The 20,214-nt window shown below is 35.2% G+C and overlaps 1 protein-coding gene across 5 annotated transcripts in view; it reads left to right on the top strand.

Moving 5' to 3' along the window:
• LOC142345614 (calcium-transporting ATPase type 2C member 1-like) overlaps positions 1–20,214 on the top strand; it is a 65,900-nt gene that overhangs the window by 40,731 nt on the left and 4,955 nt on the right. For 2 of the 5 annotated variants that reach the window (XR_012759347.1, XR_012759348.1), the window contains 5 exons: positions 319–466; positions 831–926; positions 1,114–1,255; positions 6,834–6,999; positions 12,371–12,658. Coding sequence is in view for 1 of the 5 variants with exons in the window: in XM_075397755.1 (XP_075253870.1) it covers positions 319–466; positions 831–926; positions 1,114–1,255; positions 6,834–6,999 (552 nt within the window). In the remaining 4 variants the exon portion in view is untranslated. Of the gene's footprint in view, positions 1–318; positions 467–830; positions 927–1,113; positions 1,256–6,833; positions 7,041–12,370; positions 12,659–20,214 lie in introns of all 5 variants that reach the window. The other 3 variants (XR_012759349.1, XR_012759350.1, XM_075397755.1) reach the window with 3 other exon arrangements.

Below are 20,214 nucleotides of genomic sequence, written 5' to 3'. Positions count from 1 at the left end.
TTTTGCAGTTATTCCGGCAATTTGACAGCTATGTTTGTTGAACTGATGGCATGTTGAATACAACTCTTCGAGTTGTTTTCCGAAATTGCTTGAATTCCCAGCTGCTCAGATTTGCCTTAGGGATGATAAACGTGCTTTTATTTTCGTTAACATGATCTTCACTTTACTGGGAATATTCAACTTTTGCATCACAATATTTTGTGTTCAAAATAGCCTTTTCCTGCTAAGAACATTGTTTAAGTGCAATTAAACGGTCGAAGTTTTTTGAGATGCGATAGTGTAGATAGAGTTGCGTATAAATGTTGGTGTTGTTTTTAGTTTGGGTGTGGAGCCAGTAGATGGAGACGTGATCAAGTGTGCCCCTAGGAGAGTGCAGGATCCAATCATAACCAGACAGCTCATTACAAATGTTCTGATCTCCGCCCTCATTATCGTAGTTGGAACCCTCTACGTATTCATGAGAGAGGTACTGCCCATTTTGTAGATTGGATTTGGTTATGGAAACAATGGAATCAAGTAGATGGCCGATTTAAAGAATTTTGTGTTATAGAGACTCTTTTCTATTATAGACAACCAACAAAATTTGCTATGTTATAGTCATAGTAATTGGGAAATGTAGATATTTTAACCACATTGAGCTTGTGGCGGGGAGGGGGTGTCAATAATGAATAATGGTCAACTACATGTAACTAACTTTTGGAATTATATTTCAACTCGCGGATCACGATTTTGATTTGAATTTATGCCTGTCTTTTAAAAAAAATTTCTGGGAAAAATTTATAGCGAGCATTCTGGGTAAAGATTTCGATAATGGTATGTTGATGTTTCAGATGAGTGACAACGAAATGACTCCTCGAGACACAACTATGACCTTCACCTGTTTCGTCTTCTTCGACATGTTCAACGCACTCAGTTGCAGATCTCAGGTCAGTAATACCACCCACACAAGAACTCAACCCACCAAATCATGCTTTTGGGGTCCTGTTATAATGCTTATTATAATGGCTTTCAGATTCTGTCAAAATAAGTGAAATTTTAATGTGTGTAACTCTCTTCACACCCGGAATAAAAAATGATGTTGATCTAAGTTGTGAAGTGTTGTGTGTATTTCAGACTAAGTCGATCCTGCAGATAGGATTCCTGGAGAACAAGCCCTTCCTGATTGCAGTTGGTCTGTCGATTGCCGGTCAGCTGGCTGTCATCTATTTCCCACCTGCACAGAGAATCTTCCAGACTGAGGCGCTCTCTTTCGGAGGTATGACATGCATAGATATTTTTCTATATCCCCTCCCTCCCACAGAAAGCTATGCGCTCCAGTAACTAAACAATTGTCATTGCGTAGCAAATCATTGTGTTAGTATAGCTAATGAACTCGGGAGTTGGAAATGATATGGAGCAATCTACTGAGCTGGGGTTCAAAGGTAAAATTCTATGGCGGTTTAGTTCTATTGCGTAAAAATTCTAGCATTAGCTGTAGCAAAATTTTATTCAAGTTGAGAGGAAATTTTTTTTACCTAAATATTACCATGCTGCAAAAAACGTGATTGTAAATTTAAAGTGGTCCAATGCGTTTGCGTTGTTTTCTTGAGTTACCAAAGTTGTAAATAGCGTGATTAAATGTAATGATATACTACAAAGGAAGCTCTGATGCTGAGTCCTAAAATTAAGCAAGCTGAATGCTAACCGTGCTTTCACATGCACCTAACTTTGACAACTCAACTTTGGTAACTAAATTTTCAGTCATTACTTGTCGTCCGATTTTACTTCTTACTGTATGGAGCAAGGTTTACGAAAAGGTTATGTTCAATTGACAATACGATTTATTTGAAAACTTCAAGCTTGTTCATAATAACTAGTTTGGTTTTAGAAACAAACATAGTGCTATGTATGCACTAGTTAAGCTTACAGAGAAATTAAGTCAGTAAGGCATTCGATACCTTAAATCATCAGCTTTTTTGGAACAAACTAGAGATGTATGGAATAAGATGAAAAACATTAAACTGGTCCCACTCTCACTTAAGATTTAGAAAACAGAGAACCGATTAAATTGTCAGTGGTCAAACTGGAAAGAGTTCAAATGTGGCTTGCCTCAGGGATCAATTCTGAACCCACTTTTACTTTTGTTTGTTATCAATATAAATGACCTACAACTCGAGTGTAAACTTTCGGACAAATGGCTAAATACAAACACGTTAGTAATCAACTTTAATAGAACTCCGTTTCATTGTAAAGCCGATTAAGGTAAAAGGGAATTCTAAGTTTTTTTCGCTGAACGGCATATCAACAAACAAATGCAAGTTCTGAAGAGTATACTTAGATTAATGTTTAGGCTTTTAGTGTCATATTGATAATATTAAGCTATAAATGTCCACGAAATATGTAATCGCCAATTTACGGCTTTATGATCGCAGATATCATTGTTCCGACCCCTCTTGAGGGGGGAGGAACTATATACTCAAATGGGTTTTTTTTTGTTCAGTCAATTTTGGCCGATCGATATATTCATCGTAGAGAGTTGAGACCGGTATCATTAGAAACTTGTCCAGCGTAGAATGTGGAATTAAAAAGATTTTTTTTTATTTTCGTTTTTTGCAGGGATATATAGAGGTTTAAACTTTCGAGAAAATAGAGTGAATTCGTTGATTTCATTCACCTTTTTTCGGAATTTTTGACTAAAATTTTTGCCAATTTTGATAAAATTTAATAAAATTTTTCAAGAAAACGTTGTTGATTTTACGTTTAAAGACAAAATATATTGTCGGCTATTTCCATTGCATTTTTTTGTCACAAATTCCGGCCAAATATTTCACAAAATTCAGACTTTTTCATCGAAAACAGCACGAAATAAGTTTCTTTAGTCAACTCTGATTAAATTTGCAGGAAGTGCATACCCAAACACCACTAACACAATCTTTGTAGACTAAAAAGTGGGCTAATTCTACTTCAACTTTTGGTTGAGAGTGCTCTGTAATTAAAACTTTGCCGTTTTTTGCTAACTTTATTCGTTGATTATCAAAAACGCAGCATTTATTTTTGTTTTTTTTAACAAAATATCTATATCGATAACATTCGAAAAATTAAATATTCTCAATGGACAATCAGCATTAGCAATACTAGTTCTGTACCAATCTTGGACCGTTACAATCCAAAAATAATTCGGATTGTCGTCAGTCGGTTTTTTATATAAAAAATTCGATCATTTTTATATTAATTAAATAACAGAACATTTCAAATCAAAGCTCACTAGTGATAGGTCCTATTGGCTTCCTGATTAGCTCCAAATCTATTATTCTAGATGATTGCTTGAAAGCTTATGCTTGTTTTGACTTTTAAAATATTTGATTTTTAAATTAAAAAATGGCTTATTGAACTTTGCCTCCATTTTTCTCTTAATTTGGTCAACTTGTAGCTTAGTATCAGCAATCAAAGAGTGCTCCTTCCTTCTGCTGATTTCAAAATTAGTTGTTTTTTGGTTTTACGCCTTAAGTTATGGTGTTCAAACGCCTTAAGTTATGGTGTTCTACTAGATTTCACAATTTTTTTTAGGTATTTGCCCAATTTTAATGTTTTCTAGTTTTGTCAAATTATCACGTTATTGGCAGTTTATATATCACATTTTTTGCGTTTAAAATAACGCACAATTGACAATATTTAAATCCCTAAAGATATTGATTGTGGTTCTGTACCACTTCGACAATACTTTCTCGAAGAATTCAATTGAAATTTTTTTATTTTGTCTTCATTTGTCATTTTTACTTTGTTTTTGAGTCGTATTTAATTTCCTGTACAATGACCCGGTTTGATTGGCTTTTCATGGAAGAGTAGAGGAGCCGATGTTCTGATATTAGTAGATAGAGGATGGCTTTCATGACTTTGAAAACAATTGTTTTCCAAAATTAAAAAAAACACTTCATTTTCGCAATTTTGTTCCTCTTATTGTCTGTTTGTTACCTCGTCTCGTTTATTAGAGGTTGAAGATGACATTATTTTTGTCAAGGGAAGGAGTCAAAAGGTATTGGTGTCACAAAATCTAATGTTTTTAAAGAATTCGTTATGACTTTACCGGCTTCGGCACGGTTTTTTCACAAAAAAAAAAAGAAATAAGTTTTGACTTTTGTCATATTTGACGTTCTCTTTGTAGACGTAAGACATGTTCTGGATAACTGCAGGTCTGGAGTGTTTCGTTTCAAAAATAAACGAACATATTCAATTTTTTCATTTTGTAATTAATGGCTTTCATGTCTTTGGAGATAAAATTTTTTTCGATAAAAACAAGTTTTACATAATCTTGCTTTTTTTATTTTTTGTCTAATTGTTACCAAGTTTCATTAAGGAGAGGTCACTTAAAACATTCCAAGGAAAGGTCTGAAAAGGGAGTGGTGTCACAAAATATATTATTTTAAGAGAATTCGTTACGACTTTACTGGCTTCCACACGGGTTTTTCACAAAAAAAAGTAAATGAAATTTTTTATTTTTGTCATATTTGACGGTTTTTTGTAGACGTAAGACATATTCTGGATAATTGCAGGTCTCAAGGTCTTCCTTTGGAAGAATGGACGAAGCTATTCAAATTTTTCATTTTGTAATTAATGGCTTTCATGTCTTTGGAAATAAAATTTTTTCGAAAAAAAACAAGTATTACATAATTTTGCGTTTTTTTCTTTTTTGTCTAATTATTACTTAGTTTCATAGTTTCATTAATGAGAAGTCACATAATACATTATGGTGTTCGATGACGGTGCAATGAAACATATTTTGGGGGCAAAAGTATGGCTTTATGGTTTCCAAAGCATTTTCTGGCAAGTTTTAATTGATTTTTTGTTTGTTGTCTATTTGTTGTTCTTTTTGCAACTGCATAAAAAATTGAATACCGAGAGTTCTTAATTCCCTTCTATAGTATAGTTGGTAATTGTAAACCTATGGGTTATTAATAGCCGCCCTCATCTTCTCAGTCGGCTATTATAGTGCTCCTATTTTTACAATTCAAAGAATTTGAATTGTATTGGGGCGCTGTCTTTTTTTTTAAGATCTGTTCACACATTTTCATGATTTTTGAAGTCAAATTGGAGTAGTGATTTTGGTCACGCCGAAACAGGAAGTGGAGCGAAAAAGCGAGTGGTTTTGCGGCGTGAAATTTTTTCGCTCTAATTTTAAAATCGAGTGAGAAAACGGTGATTGAACAAAAATTCGCTTTCTCGCTTGTGGTTTTTTGTTCACATGCGGCAATTTCACTTTGATTTTTACTGTTTTTTCGATTTTTTGGATTGGATTTTTTTCTAAATGGTTTTCCCAATCCATTCATAGTCCGTTCTAGGTCTAGTTTTTTGTTTAGTCAATGAAAATTCTTTGAATTGTACGTCAGGACTTGTCCTGCTATGTTTTTTTACTTCGTCGAATAAAAAAATGTTTCGCTTTACCTCATTTTGCCGCTTTTTCAACATTTTGCGTGATATCTTTTTGACGACTTCTCTGGGCTACTTTCTCTCTTCTCTCATTCTGCTGAAAGTGATTTTGAACATCAGTTGCTCAGCAAAGCAATTCAAAATGAACAGAGTCAGTATAAAAAATTGAAGTCAGAAGTAGAAACGGGATAAACCCATAAAGCCTTCTTAGATGCCTGCTATTTGAACGTCGTTCCTATAAGTCTTAGTTACCATCTCTAATGCTTATTGGTATTGATAGTAGCCCCTGTAGCCTCTCTCTAAGAAACAGAAGTACGTTATGTTCAACTACGAAATGCCATCAAAATAAATCGGACTTAAAAAATGTTTTTGTACAAAAATCTTTTTTTTTCAATTCTTCTATTCTTTCAATCCCAATCATGCTTATTGGAATCAACGGCGGCTATTTGCCGGCAATCTGCGTGGTATGTTTTCAGTTGATTCCTAATGGTTTTCATTACTTTGAAATTAATCGTTTATTTAAAAAAAATTCAGCAAAGTTTCTGACTTTAAAGTTTGTTCTTTTTTGTCTAATTGTTACCAGGCCTTATTATGAACTGGTGAATAACCATTTTTTTTCTGGTGAATTACAAGTTATTTTGTTTATTTTCAGTTTTATCTCACGCTATTTTGACTTTGTTAAGTTTTGATTTTTAAAACGGACATAAATTTTTTGATGTAATTAATGTTTGTTGTTATTGTTTGATTTTGCCGTTCGTTTTCGATCGCTTTCTTCATATCGGCATATCTCATCAATCTATTGCATCAGTTTTTATTCCACTGAGTTATTTGCTTTGGAGGTTATCTTTTCGTTCATACGCCAGTTTTTTTGAAAAATATGTGTTTGTGTTTTTCCATCTGTTCCTCATTTGGTTGACAATTATGCCAAAATTGTGGATGAGCGGGGTCGGAACCTTATGTGCGATCGCACATTACCGAGCCTCTTTGTTTGATCAAATATCACTTTACTAATTATTCAGTATGGCGTTCTTGTATACATTTGTTGCAGCTACACGTCCTTGTTTATTTTCATACTGCAGATTGAATTGATCTTTTTCAGAGAAAATACAGATAGCATTGAGGATCTGTTTTTTAATTGCAATATACTATCTGTATACGAGTTGGAAAAAGCTAATAAGCTTTGTCATAATTTTAATAGCTCCAGAAACATATTTACCCTGAAACATACTCCTGATCCTGTGAAAACTTTTTTTTTGGAAGTGTAAGGTGACATTGAGTAATTATGTTAACTGAGTAATATTAAAGAATAAATTAAAAAGCAGATATGTACTGATCTTTTATTTGTCCGCTTAATCTTGTGATACTGTTTCATGACAATTGATTCAGAAATTATTTTTTTTATTTGTTCAATGTGCACACAAATGTTTCAGACCTGTTCTTCTTGGTGTCCTTGACTTCATCCGTGTTTGTTGTGGCTGAAATGAAAAAGTGGGTGCAGAGACAGTCGAACGGTCTGCTACCTGGGGCACCAGGAGTCACCGGGCACACTACCACATCTTCCGGAGGACTGGGTGGTATTCCCAGAAAGCTAACAGAGTACGTTTAACTGGAATCGGTTACTCCGGATTCATTTTCAAGTTGGTACCTAACGCACCTTAGCGCAATCTAACAATTACCCACTCAAACTGGAGTTGGTCAGCCCATTCAGTTCAATTAATCTGGTCTCTTTACTCTGTTATGGTCTGTTACGTTGCTTCTGCGTCTGGCAATTTGGCTATCACGATGGTACTAATGCACAAACCATAATTCAATACAAACTAACAGCCCTCTCACGCTGAACTAACTACCAACTCCTGCTATAGTGGCACCCGCTTCCATCTCAACATTCACGATTTGGGATCTCTAATTCTGTTGTTCTTCTAGTCTGCAAATCTGTTCCGTTGTCTTTTCTGTCATCATCTTCGATCACGATTAGTTGGATATCGACATTTCTGCTCTGGTGTTTAACCCACCGACTATTGTTTCTGCCAAAATTTGTGCGTTTTGTCCTACCCACGGCCAAAACTGTGTTAATCAACTGTATATGCAACCAACTAACTAACTCACATTAAGTTGGGGTGATCCTTGACCACGTACTGAAGTAAAATCAACTTACCTCTGAATCGTCACCTACGTATCTCATCCCCCCACCCACTCTAACCCCTCCCCTCAAACCCACCGCCAAAAATTGCCCGTCCTATATCAGATCTCAAAATCTTGAACACAAACCCTGCTACGCTGTTCAACTTGTTAATCACCGATAATAATGTTAAATACACGAATAGTGTTAACAATTAACTTACAAAAGTGTGTGTGCAAAAACAGATAAAAAGTCATTTTTACCTTAAAATGAAATAGTTGAAAAAATTACAGTCCAATTCTTACCTCTTGAAATAAAGTTTCTCCTATTATATTTAATACGTGCTAACTGTGCTTGGTATGTGTTGTATCATCGGTGCTACTTATCACTCACTCACTTTACCTCCCGCCCCCCTCTCCGGTGTGCGTGCACCCCTCCCCCCCCCCCCTACCCTACCCCCTCGCAGCCAACAAACATACATCTCGTTCATTTTCACCAATTAACAGTTTTATCTCTTTTGTAACTTCCCCTGCTCAGTAATGGGATCTTTTTCGTTTGTACCTGACCCCTCATTCCCAATATGGCTGGGTGAATGCATCTTATTCGTATAACGAAAAAAATGGGTTCCTAGATAATGACACAGATAAAATATTTTTGGGGGCGCAAGCACGGGGATAATGCATAAAAGATTCCATCAATATTATAAATTAGTCCTCTCAATCCGGTTTATCTTCTTCGCAAAATTCGGGTATCAGCATTGGTAGCGAGCGATAAAGTCGGATCTGTTTCCTATTCTCTTGCGTGAACAAATTTGTTTTCACTGCTCGGCTTTACATGTATTAAAAAATAATGCTTTTAAAAATAATGGCTTGTGCGGCCTACTGAAAGTTGGGACTAGCCATTAAAACGTGCAAAATTATCAATTATCGATTTTCGGTATCTACAATGGGGCTAGTGGCTTTAACACGAGAGGTGCTAAGAATGCTGCCCTCATCTAATCAGCCAGCTATTATAGCTGCCCTTTTTTACTGCTCAAAGAATTTGAATTGTATTAGCGCACTTTTTATAAGATATTTTCACACATTTTGATGATTTATGAAGTCAAATTGGAGAAGTGATTTTGGTCACAGTGAATCAGGAAGTTGAGCGAAAAGGCGAGTGGTTTTGCGGAGCGAAGATTTTTCACTCTAAAAGTTCAGTAAGAAGACTGTGTTTGAAAAAAAAACTCGCTTTCTCGCTAGTGGTTTTGTTCATATTCGACAATTTTAATTAAATTTTTACTGTTTCACGCCCGCCCTTATCTGTTCAGCCGACTAATATAGCGGCCCTATTATTATAAAATTCAAAGAATCGTGAAAAAGTATCTTATTTCTTTCATGATTTTTTAAGGCAAATTGAAGTGATGCTTTTGGTCACGCCGAAACAGTAAGTGTAGCAAAAAACCCAGCGGTTTTGCGACGTGAAGTTTTTTCACTCTAATTTAAAATAGAGTGAGAACACGGTGTTTGAACAAGAATTCGTTTGCTCACTTGTGGTTTTGGTTCACATGCGGCAGTTTGGCTACGATTTTTACCGTTTTTCGATTTTTTGATCGTTTTTTTCCTAAATAGATTTCCCAATCCATTCATAGTCCATTTTAGGTCCTTTTTTGACAATGAAAATTCTTTGAATTGTAGATCAGGTTTTGTCCTGTTACTGTTTTTTACTTCAAATAAAAATTTGTTTTGCTTTGCCGTTCTTCACAGCTCGTTCAATATTTGAATTATTCTGACCTCTAGGCTAGCTTTATTTTTTGCCCACTCTGAGCAAAGCGCTTTTAAAAAGCAGTTTATAACAAAGCGATCTACAATGAATGTAGTCATAAAAACGAAATCCAGAATAGAACCGGGATAAACCCATAAAACCCATTGTTAGATGCCCGCTACTTGAATTTTGTTCTTATTAGTCTTTGTTACGAGATACCATCTCTAATGCTTGTTTGTATTGATCGTAGCCCCTGTTGAAACTATTTCAAAATTTGAGTCAACAGAGTTGGTATCGAAAAACGATCAAATTTTGGTCTTATAAGTCTTAACCGTCTCTAATGCTTATTGGTATTTATCTAGTCGCCGTATCGCATCCTCTCATTACGAAACAAGAGTATGTCTGACTAAAATATTAAATCAGAATAGAGCGCACTTCAAAAATGTTTTCGTTCATCAATAATTTTTTCTTTCCTGTTTTTTCAATCCCAATCTGGGTTATGGGAATCAATTTTCTGGCAATCTGCTGTTTATGTTTTTAAAAAGAATGTCTTGTAATGCATAGCCGAGCAAAGTGAACAGTTCCGTTCAAATGGGTTGTTTTTGAAACGTCAATGTCGAGTGTACTCACAAATTTGTGTATAACAAATAACTGCACCGAAAAAGCATATCAATAAACAGAAATGTTGTTGAATTGAATTCAGTTTATAAATAATTTGTTTGTTTCCATTTATTTTACAATCGTTTAATTTATTAATACTAATTTCAACTTGCGTGCTTTGTGAAAATTCTTTTGTTTGCCGCTTCTAATATGTGTACTTAAATAAACTTTATGTAATAAAGTATGCTAATGTTTCTATGCAATTCTTTTGAATATATTTTCCTAGTCAATTTAAATTTGATTTTTAACTTTCATTTTATGAAAAAGTTTCTTCGATTCAGTGATTGCGCCTGATATTAGCTGTCGTCTCTGGTTTGGATTTCTTTATAAAACAAGAAAGTTCTCAGTTGTAGATTGACAATATTTTTTGAAATTCATTGTTAGGAGTAAAATGGCCTCTTGATTAGTTTGAGGGTCTCACACACAGTAATTTAATGGTAGCGGGCATTCTAAATACTTTTATATCTAAGCAAGAGGTCAGCAGTCAAGTCGGAGTCTGCAAATTAACGCAGTCATGGAAATATTGTCCGATTGTGCGTCGTTGGATCCTGTTCAGACATTCAGAGGCACATAGAGAGACCTTCTAAAATCATATTTCTCAATCATACTTTTTGTGTTCATTTACTCACTACTTACAAATGTTTTGTCGAGTTTCTCAAGGATCAGTGCTTGGTGCATTGCTTTTTTTCTAGTTTATATAAATGACTTTGTAAATTTGACAAAAAGAAATAAAATAGTGCTCTTTGCTGCTGACTATACAAATTTTTGGTTAGTTTGATGAGCAACAAAATACGGATGACCTTAACTTTATATTGTGTCAGGACTTGTCATGTTATGTTTTTTATGTTTCGTGGTTTGACGCTCATTTTGCCTGCTTTGCCTATAGATGTTTGTCTATGTATCCAGCAAATTTTGTTTGTTTCATATTTTTTTCTTCGCCTTGTGACAGTTTTGTTTGAAAAGCATGGTATTCAACACGATTATCCTGAAATTGTATACATTGTTCTCTAAATTTTTGAATCTCTGTTGTTTTTATGATTCGTAATTGTCATTTGGTCTGCTGGTCAGATAGTGGAGTTTTTAGTTTTCCATGCATTTCTTTGAATTGTGTTTCAGGACTCGTCCTACGTTTTTGTTGTCGTCTGATGCTCTTTTTTTCGTTTTTTATTTCACTCAGCAAAGCTGAAGTCAGTATTTCTGAATGACTTCTTCCTCTCACTAACGGTGTCTGCTTGCGTGACGGCATTTTTCACTCTTTAGCAACAGTTTTTAGGTCATTTGCGCGATTGGATATTGATCATACGTGACTTACCTTACTCAATAAAATGGTTTTGCACTTAAGTACTTAAGGTTATTTTGAATGAAGGTCAAAGGAACTCATATGTGTTATACAGCTCTCTAATAAAAAGGCTTCCGCGCAATGAATTTCAACAGTCTTTTTAATTTATCGCTAAATGTTTTTTACATAGCTTTTTGTGCTGCGCCAATAACTTTTTCAACTTATATCTGTTTCTGAAGTCATGATTTGCTGCTTTGTTAATTGATATCAAACAAAGTTGTGTCATTAATGTTAGTCCTGTTGGTTTTCGCGACTTTCTGTGCTACTTTCCGTCTGAAAGTTATTTTCGTCTGTCCGTTAGATTTTTGATCCTCAGAAACGGAATTAAGAGCTTAATCCCAGAGGGCGCTAAATAGCTGATTTGTTTTCGTATAGGTTTACTAGTCTCCAAGTGAACTCTATGCTGCTGAGAAGACAAAATCATGTTCAGGGGCAGTTTTTCTGTTTAGACCTCAGCTTCACCCTTCTCCCGAGCTCCTGTATTTATTGACGAGCCAGTCGCTCATCTGTCATTTGAGAGCCATTCGCTCAATTTTAGTTTTAATTTTCAAGCCTTTGATCCTGTTCAAACGCCACGATACACAGGTATGCTGATTTCTGATCTTCGCGACGCGACAAATCAGTGCATTAAATCAGAGCGCTGTCGATGTTTCTGGTGCCTGGCAACATTAAAAAGAGAATTTCAGTTGATTTTGTAAATTCTAATCAAACATTCTGTCAAAAATGTTTTTTTTTGTTCAGGAGGATGTTTTTATGGCAAGGCTAGCACAATGTGCTTTAAATTGTTGCCAGCTTTTTGTGTCCAGCTTTAACGATGTTACTCGGCACAAATAATAAGAGTTATCGACTGTCCAATTAATCTGAGCATTTAATTCATCTAATAAAGTTAATCTCAACTTTTTTTAACCCAATTTTCTAATTTCTTAATGCAACCATATGTGCTTTATATTGCAGAGTCTGATGCTTGATGCTCTTTTAGATTTAGTTTCTAATTAGTTTAGATAGCTTATAGAGTTAATTTAATAATAAGAGTGAATTTACAGTCATCCGGAATGACATATTGACTTATGGTTATCATGAATTCGTGCTGTGCTTCTTCCCAACAGGTGTTCCTCGACCACTTCTGAAAAGGAGGAGTAATGAGAGTGGTCCATTGATTGTGTCTTTATGACCTCAACTCTCTAATGACCACAACATTCACTCTCTTCTTTTAGTCAATTTCTCTGACAAACACACACTCAACTTCAAACCCAACACTCCAACTTACTCAAACACGATTAGACCTAACCAGCTCTGATCCTCTTTTGCCCTGGGATCTGGGACATTGTGCCCTCTGTACGGAAACGGGCAATGAGTTTTGTTGGGCGGGTTGGGTCATTGCGGACCCCTTAAAGGTAGGACCAAATGCAACGTCAGTTGTACAATCTAATATCATGATAGAGCACTAATGCGGATTGTATTGGGCTGCACAGTATGAAGTAACAAGATCTTGTTCTGGATTTTCAAAACTAACCTACCTGTGAAACGGCTGTGAAGAACACGTATGTATGAAAGGGCGCAAACATAGAATACAGTAAAAATGGCACAGGTAAGTAATTAATACCGGCGGTATTGGTAGATCAATGTCCAGAAATAGTGTCCACAGATCTGTACAGGGGGGTTAATTGCCCCACCGCCTACTTCAGTACCCTATTCTTGCCTCACCCCATCTCCCCTCCACCTCAAAGAAAATTGATTTGAGGAGGAGTTTTGAACAAAGCCCGCAGTTACCTTCGTTTTTTAATAGCCGCACAGCGATAGCTGGGGCTATTATTGGCCTTCACTTGGTTTTTTTAAAATTCAAGGAATTTGAATTGTATTCGGGCGCTGTCTTTTTTTTAAGATCTGTTCACACATTTTCATGATTTTTGAAGTCAAATTGGAGTGATGATTTTGGTCACGCCGAAACAGGAAATGGAGCGAAAAAGCGAGTGGTTTTGTGGCGTGAATTTTTTTCGCTCTAATTTTAAAATAGAGTGAGAAAACGGTGTTTGAACAAAAATTCGGTTTCTCGGTAGTAGTTTTTTGTTCACATGCGGCAATTTCACTCTGATTTTTACTGTTTTTTCGATTTTTTGGATCGGATTTTCTAAATAGTTTTCCCAATCCATTCACAGCTCATTCTCGACCTAGTTATTTTGTTAGAATCAAAATTCATATCTCACTAGTGGTTTTTTGTTCTCCCTAGCAGCATTTTGACATTGATTTTCTGTTTTTTTTATCTGATTTTTTTTAGAAATGGTTTTCCCAATTCACTCATTGTCCGTTCTAGGTCTAGTTGTTTGTTAAGTCAATGAAAATTCTTTGAATCGTACGTCAGGACTTGTCCTGCTATGTTTTTTTGTTTCGTCGTCTGACGCTCTTTTTTCGTTTTACATTTGTCCACACAGCAAAGCTGAAAAAGTCAAATTTTCTGAATGACTTATTTCTCTCACTAACGGCGTTTGCGCGCGTGACGTCATTTCTCACTCTCTTTAGCAAAAGTTTTTTGCGTGATTAGATTTTGATAGTGATTTTCTGTTTTTTTTCTTATTTTTTTCTGATTTTCTTAAAATGTTTTTCTGAATTCACTCATAGTCCATTCTAGGTCTAGTTTTTCTGTTTTGTCAATGAAAATTCTTTGAATTGTACGTCAGGACTTGTCCTGCTATGTTTTTTTTATTTCGTCGTCATGATTTTTGTTACGACCATATGACTTCACAGCCACTTTTTGTTCATTCGTTCATGCAATTTCAACTGAATTGCATGCGCTACGTCATTTTTCGCTCTTAGTGGAGCGAGTTTTTTTGTTCATTCGCGTGATTAAATTTTTGGTCACACTTGACTTACCTCACTCTCAAAAATGACTTCCTCACTTTGAAATTGACTTTTATTTACTTTAATTCAAAGAGATAAGGTGTGTTTCACTCTAAATGAAGGTTAATTGAGATCAGCTAATAGAGGCAGCAATAAATTATACAGATTTTTAATCAAATATTAACAGATCAGCCTTCAATGAAAAGACGAATTTTTTTGGTCGGTCTTTTTTGCTGTTTTTTTTAGACTGCCGATCTACGAATCTATTGCGGCTATTTTCTGGCAATCTGCCAGCTATGTTTTTAATTTTTGGGGCGAAGAGTTCGACACAGGAGTTCGAAACGCGTACATCTCAATTTTGGTTCGCTACTGGGGTTTAGGTTAATCCTACAGAGGATTTGTAAATTTTTTTGCACTACTAAATTTAGATCTTTTCCGTTTGTGCGCACAGCCCCCCCCCCCCCCACCCACCCCAAGACGTTATGCAGCCCAAGTAACAGAACATGGTCCATTACATATTGAATAATTATGTAAAAAATAGCATGCTGCGTCTAGGGGGGTGGGGGTACAAATGATATGCGACCCACTATGCGGAGGGGGGGGGGGGGGGGGTTGGCGGAAAAGTTCCCTAAATTTAAATATCTATGGCTTCTTCAAACATTGCAAAAACTGATTTTCGTGAACCAATGATACTTATAATACTTATAATTGCCAGGAAAAACAGCCAGGAACCTTAATCATTCAACTACTTAAGACAACACGGAGGCTCGCTTGACTTTAGCACAATATTCTCCTAATATTATCTTGTCAGCAAATTGTTCACAAAACAAATAAATATAAATAAGTATTGGTGTTTTAATTCATTGTAAATCTGCCTGCATACAGTTTTACGTTATTGAAAAGATCTTTATCCAAATTACTAATCCATCGCATTAAAATCTCTTATCTTGGTAATTGTATAAAAATGCTTCATTGTTATATTATTGCAGAAAAGTTTGAATTCGAATATTTCTCAGATTCAGCAGGCTACAGCTAGGGTTAAAACGCAGAAACAAGGCAACAATGGAAACAAGCATTCGAATTTTCAATGAATCTCTGGTGCCTAATTTTGGTCTTAGGCTGCTAAATGTCGGATCCAAATTGGCGATAACGGACTACCATAATTGACCACTATGAACCATAATGAACTACCAAAACCCAGATAACTTTCTGATACGAACTATTGATGCTGCTTCATAGCGCATCTGGTCTCTGTTTTCTGTTTTGACAGACTTGTATAATTCGAGCAGTTATCGTGATTGTTTGTCTAGCAATACTTTTAACATGAAAGAATTCTATTCTTCAAAAACCTGAAAAAAACGCTCCGAAACAAAAGCTTTTGCATCAGAAATTAAGGAAAAACATTTAAAGACCTCAGTAAAAGTACGAAACAAATGCTCTCGTAGTTTTCGACAAATTGGACAAGAAGTACTTCTTTAACAAGAAGTAATTTTGGGGCGGGAATTTCCAAGTTACAGTGGAAATTACAAAATTGTAAACCGTTTACGCATATAATTCGAAGTAAAAAAACCCCAATAAAGGATAAAAGGGTTTGTCAGATTGTTACTTTTTCATAAAAGGCAGTTGGTCCACAGAATTTCAGCCCATTTTCTTTACCTGGCGAAAGTCCATTTGCTCGTCTAAATGTATTCAAGTTTGTCACAGTTTTCCGCGATCATTTAAGATTAGCGTTATAAACGAGTTCTGCGGACATATGTGACAGAAAGCAAATTTAGTTCAATTTTGCTTCGAGTTTGAAAATAGCCGGCACATTTTTCCGACATGCCTTTTTTTGAGCAAACGTGTACAACAGTCACAATATTTTGACTATTTTCCAATTCCCTCGTCAAACTTCCATGCTGTCACTGCTGCCCACGGTTACCTAACAGCGATAGCTAACGATGTCAATTTTACCAAAATGAAGGAAAGTTTAATAGCTGATTAATCAAAAAAGTCCCTTTAATTGAAAATTGGGGTGAGAAGACAATTGGCAGTTGCAGCAGCCCGTAACTGATCAATAATTACAGAAATACTGCTCACAATGCTATAAATGTAGTTTTTTTTACCGCTCCTCTCCGCCAACTACTTACTTTGTATAGTTTTATTGGGAAATTAAATTTTCTTTGCTATTTTTCTATTTTTGATTTCATGATTTAGGTACGGCTAGTTAAGAGATAGTGCACGAATTTCCGATTCTTATACTATTATGATCAGGCATTCGAACTATGCGCGAAAGAAATCACAATGACTTACATCACTACGAGAATTACTTCCGGTACTTTTAATCGGTATTATTCAAAGTGAAAAGGCCAGGTTGACAAGTTTTAGACTCATTTTAGCTAGATTTTTCCTCATTATTAATACCCCAATATTTCAAAATTCATTAATGTTTATATTAATAGTTTTTGCTGAATTTAAAGTTTGATCAATTTTTAAAGTTAGTAAATTCAAAATTTTAATGTAGGACAAAACTGTGGTTTCTTTGCGGCGCTCTCTTGTCCTGTTTTTATTTTCAATGGTTTGATTTTGTTCAATCCTGTGATCTAATAAAAAGAAAACTGAGTTATTTATCAGAAAAAGAGTTCGATTCACTAATTTTTGTTTTTAATTGCTCTCGACTAAGAACCAATTATTGTAAACGTGTGTCTTTTTATGCAAAATGTCCGCTTGACAGTTTTTCGCTTTTCTTCTAGAATAACACACTATATAAATTTAAGGTATTTTTACCATAACGGAGTTAAGGTAAACCTTTGATTAGGTAAAGTTAATGTAAAGTTTACCTTATTTTTACCTTAACTCGAGTAAAGGTAAAAATATAAGTTAGCTCTGTTAACGTAAAATTACCTTAAAATAATTGAACTTTCCTTTGTTACGTTCTGCAGAAGAATCTTTCACTCACTTGATTTTTGAGTGGTTTCAATTGCTTTCGCTCCAAAATAAAGTTTGTTGGTCCAAGTTTGTTTTTTGTTTGGGGTTCAAATCCTACCTTTGGCTGATATTTTCGCATCCATAAAGAAAAATTTATCTAGGCTACAGCCCTTGAATTAAATTGCGCTGCGTGTCAATCGAGAGGAATTTTTCCGACGTTTGTCAGTTTGTTATCACAAGACACAAAATCAGTACTATCCAAGATGAACAAATCAGGAGAACAAATGTTTCGACGTTTATGCTTCTGATTGCCTTTTCACAATTGCAACCAGATTTCTGCTAGCCTGTAAATTGGTTATTCCGTATATTTTAGGTGGAAAAAATGCAAAGTCATGAGTAGGAAGAGTTAGACAAGTTTGCAAATAGTTTTGTAATATGTCCATTTTATCTGGAATGCCTTTTGTCTTTTTCAAATTACCTTAATGTCCGCCATTTATAATAATTAATTGCTCTCAAACGAAGTTTGTAGCAATTGTATTAGGCCCGTTGTTCTTTTTTAATGCGATTTTTCGCTTGGCCGATTTTTCGTCTGACTCTTTTGACTTTTTGTCCTCAAAAACGGTATAAACAGGTAGCGCCCAGCGGGCATTAAGTGCTCTTAGAGCCTTTCAGCTCTGTTTCAGCTCAAACTGTTTTGGAGACTTATAGTTATGGCGTGAAGGGCGGTTCTTATTAGAGGTTGATTACACCCCCAGTGTTGACCCCCAACACTATTGACCCCACCCCTCCCCCCGCCACTGTTGCCCACCCCCTTCCCTCACCATTAAGAACCCGGTGCACCCCCCTCCCCACACGTGGCAACTGACGAACAACAGATCGCTAAAAACACGCAATTTTATACTAATTTTCACAATTTGTGTCAAGGTTTTTGAACATTTTTGTCATTTTTTGAGTTCTTTCAGCCCTAGTTGTCCAGGAACCTCCTCTGTGGTTTTATAATAGGTTACTGCTTAGTTTCTAGTGGTAGTGGATTGGTTTCAACATTTCAACATCACGAATTTTAGCATTGTTTTGACAAAACGTGCAAGTTTTTTCATTTTTTGTGACCTTTAATTTTCATTACGCACGTCTTTCCAGACGAAAAACCTCCTCAAGGGTTTGATATTAAGTTGCTGAAAAAAATTTATTTACCATGGAATAGCTTTCAATTTTTTAATATGACAAATGATGACAATTTTTTCAAGTTTTTTTTAAAAATTTTTGTCATTTTTTAGGTTTTTTTCAGCCTCAAGAGCCACATAACCTCCTGTAGGGTTTGATTATAGGTTACTGCATAGCTTCTAGTTGTAATAGCAATTTTTAAAAATGTTATCAATTTTTTCAAGTTCTTTGAATATTTTTCGATTTTTTCCGGCACAAGGGGACCAGGGACCTCCTCCCAAAATTTGATAATAAAGTGCTCCATAGTTTCTAGAGTTAATGGAATTGTAATCATTATTTCAATGACTAGTGTTTAAGCAATTTTTTGATAAAAGTTAAATTTTTTTAAGTTTTCGGAAAATTATTGTCATGTTCCAAGTTTATGGGTCTTTGAACCAGTGAAACTATTTAAAGCTTGAAATAGGAATACTGGATGGTCTCTCGAGACAATGAAATCGTTTTGAAGTTTTTAATATCTTGAATTCTACCAAGATTTTGTTAAAATTTGCGATTGGTTTCAAATTTTTGAATATTTTTGTCCTTTTCTGAGTTTAACGATCATTACTGACCGACGAAGCTACTGACGAAGTCAACCGCTCGCCGGTTTTTTTGAGAGCAATTCGCCTGACTTTAGTCGGTTATGTTTATTTAAGCTTGATAGTGACGGTTTGAATAAAGTTTCATTATAGGTTTGTTCTTGAGGATATTGACACCAAAACCTCTAGTGAGGCTTCAGTGTTTTTTTTTTCAAGTTTCTAGTTTTGTTATTGTTTTGCCTGCATCAGCTTGCCTCTTATTTATACCACATTCGAGGTCTAGTTTCTTTGTTTAGTCAATGAAATTTCTTCGAACTGTCGGCCAGGACTTGTCCTGCTATGTTTTTTAAATCGATTTACCTTTTGATCGCGTTTTTCATAAGTCAAATTTTTCACGTTTGGCTCGTGAGTTACCTCACTCACTGTTTCAACTGAGTTTCTTCGATTTCAAATTCTTTCACGCAGTGAATAAGGCAGGGTAGTGAAAACGGTCAATGTCAAAAGAGCAAAATCAAAGAAACGAGATAAACCGATGAAGCCCTGTCATTAAGTCATTGTGCATTAGGTTATCAAACTTCATTAGAGCCATTGCAAGCTATTATTAGTATAACGCTTGATAGCGTTCAGTTTAAAAGTTGAATTAATTATAATTCTTGAATCTAACTGAAAATGTTCACTAGATTAAAACACTTTCTGAAACTTCTGTCAGTTTAATCTCTACTTTTTTCTTTTTCAATCCGGACGTGCATCAAGTGCGCGTCAAGGGCGGCTATTTTCCGTTAACTTGGCCGCTGTGTGTTGAGAGATTGCTGTTTTGTCGTCAGGTTGTTTCTCTCAATTTTATCTCTATCATAGTGCTGACATTGTTTTAACTTGTGATTTGAGAATTGCTTATTTGAAGTTTTGAATTTCAAGTTTCGACCGGAATTTTGATTGATTCAACGTGAAACAAGAATGAAAAAATCGAAAAATTTTGAGATTTTTTTAAAAAAAAATCGTTGCTGTGAAATTGATCCAAAACAAATCTAAGAAGCAAAATTAATGACGGAGGTAGTATGAATTGAAAAAAAGCTAACTTTGAAATGATAATAGCTTTATATTGCAAGAAAATCAAACCCTTTTATGGCTTAAGTGTGAAATATTATTTCAGTATATTACTGTGACAGTTAGTTAACTGATAGTTGTCATTGGTTGAGAGAAGGACAAAAAATAAAGTTGAAAAAATTTTCATCAAAAAAAACAATAGTTACCTCATTTTTTTTACGAAAAACTCCGGCCAGCACTCGGTTAAAAAAGTTAAGTGTTTAACGACAAAAAATGATTTGTCTAAATTGGCAACAATTGACATGTGGCACATTCAACGTCACCAATATAGTGCTGCTTTTTTGTGCATTACAGTAAATCAATAAAAGTTTTAAAAAATTGGGGAGGAGCAGCTATTAGGTGTGATAAAAATCAGCAAATTCATCCAA

Source organism: Convolutriloba macropyga, chromosome 9 (genome assembly GCF_964194025.1).
Source record: "Convolutriloba macropyga chromosome 9, txConMacr16.3, whole genome shotgun sequence".
Lineage (NCBI taxonomy): Eukaryota > Metazoa > Xenacoelomorpha > Acoela > Convolutidae > Convolutriloba > Convolutriloba macropyga.
The sequence above is the reverse complement of the archived record's forward strand: the minus strand, read 5'-3'. Positions and strand labels throughout refer to the sequence as shown.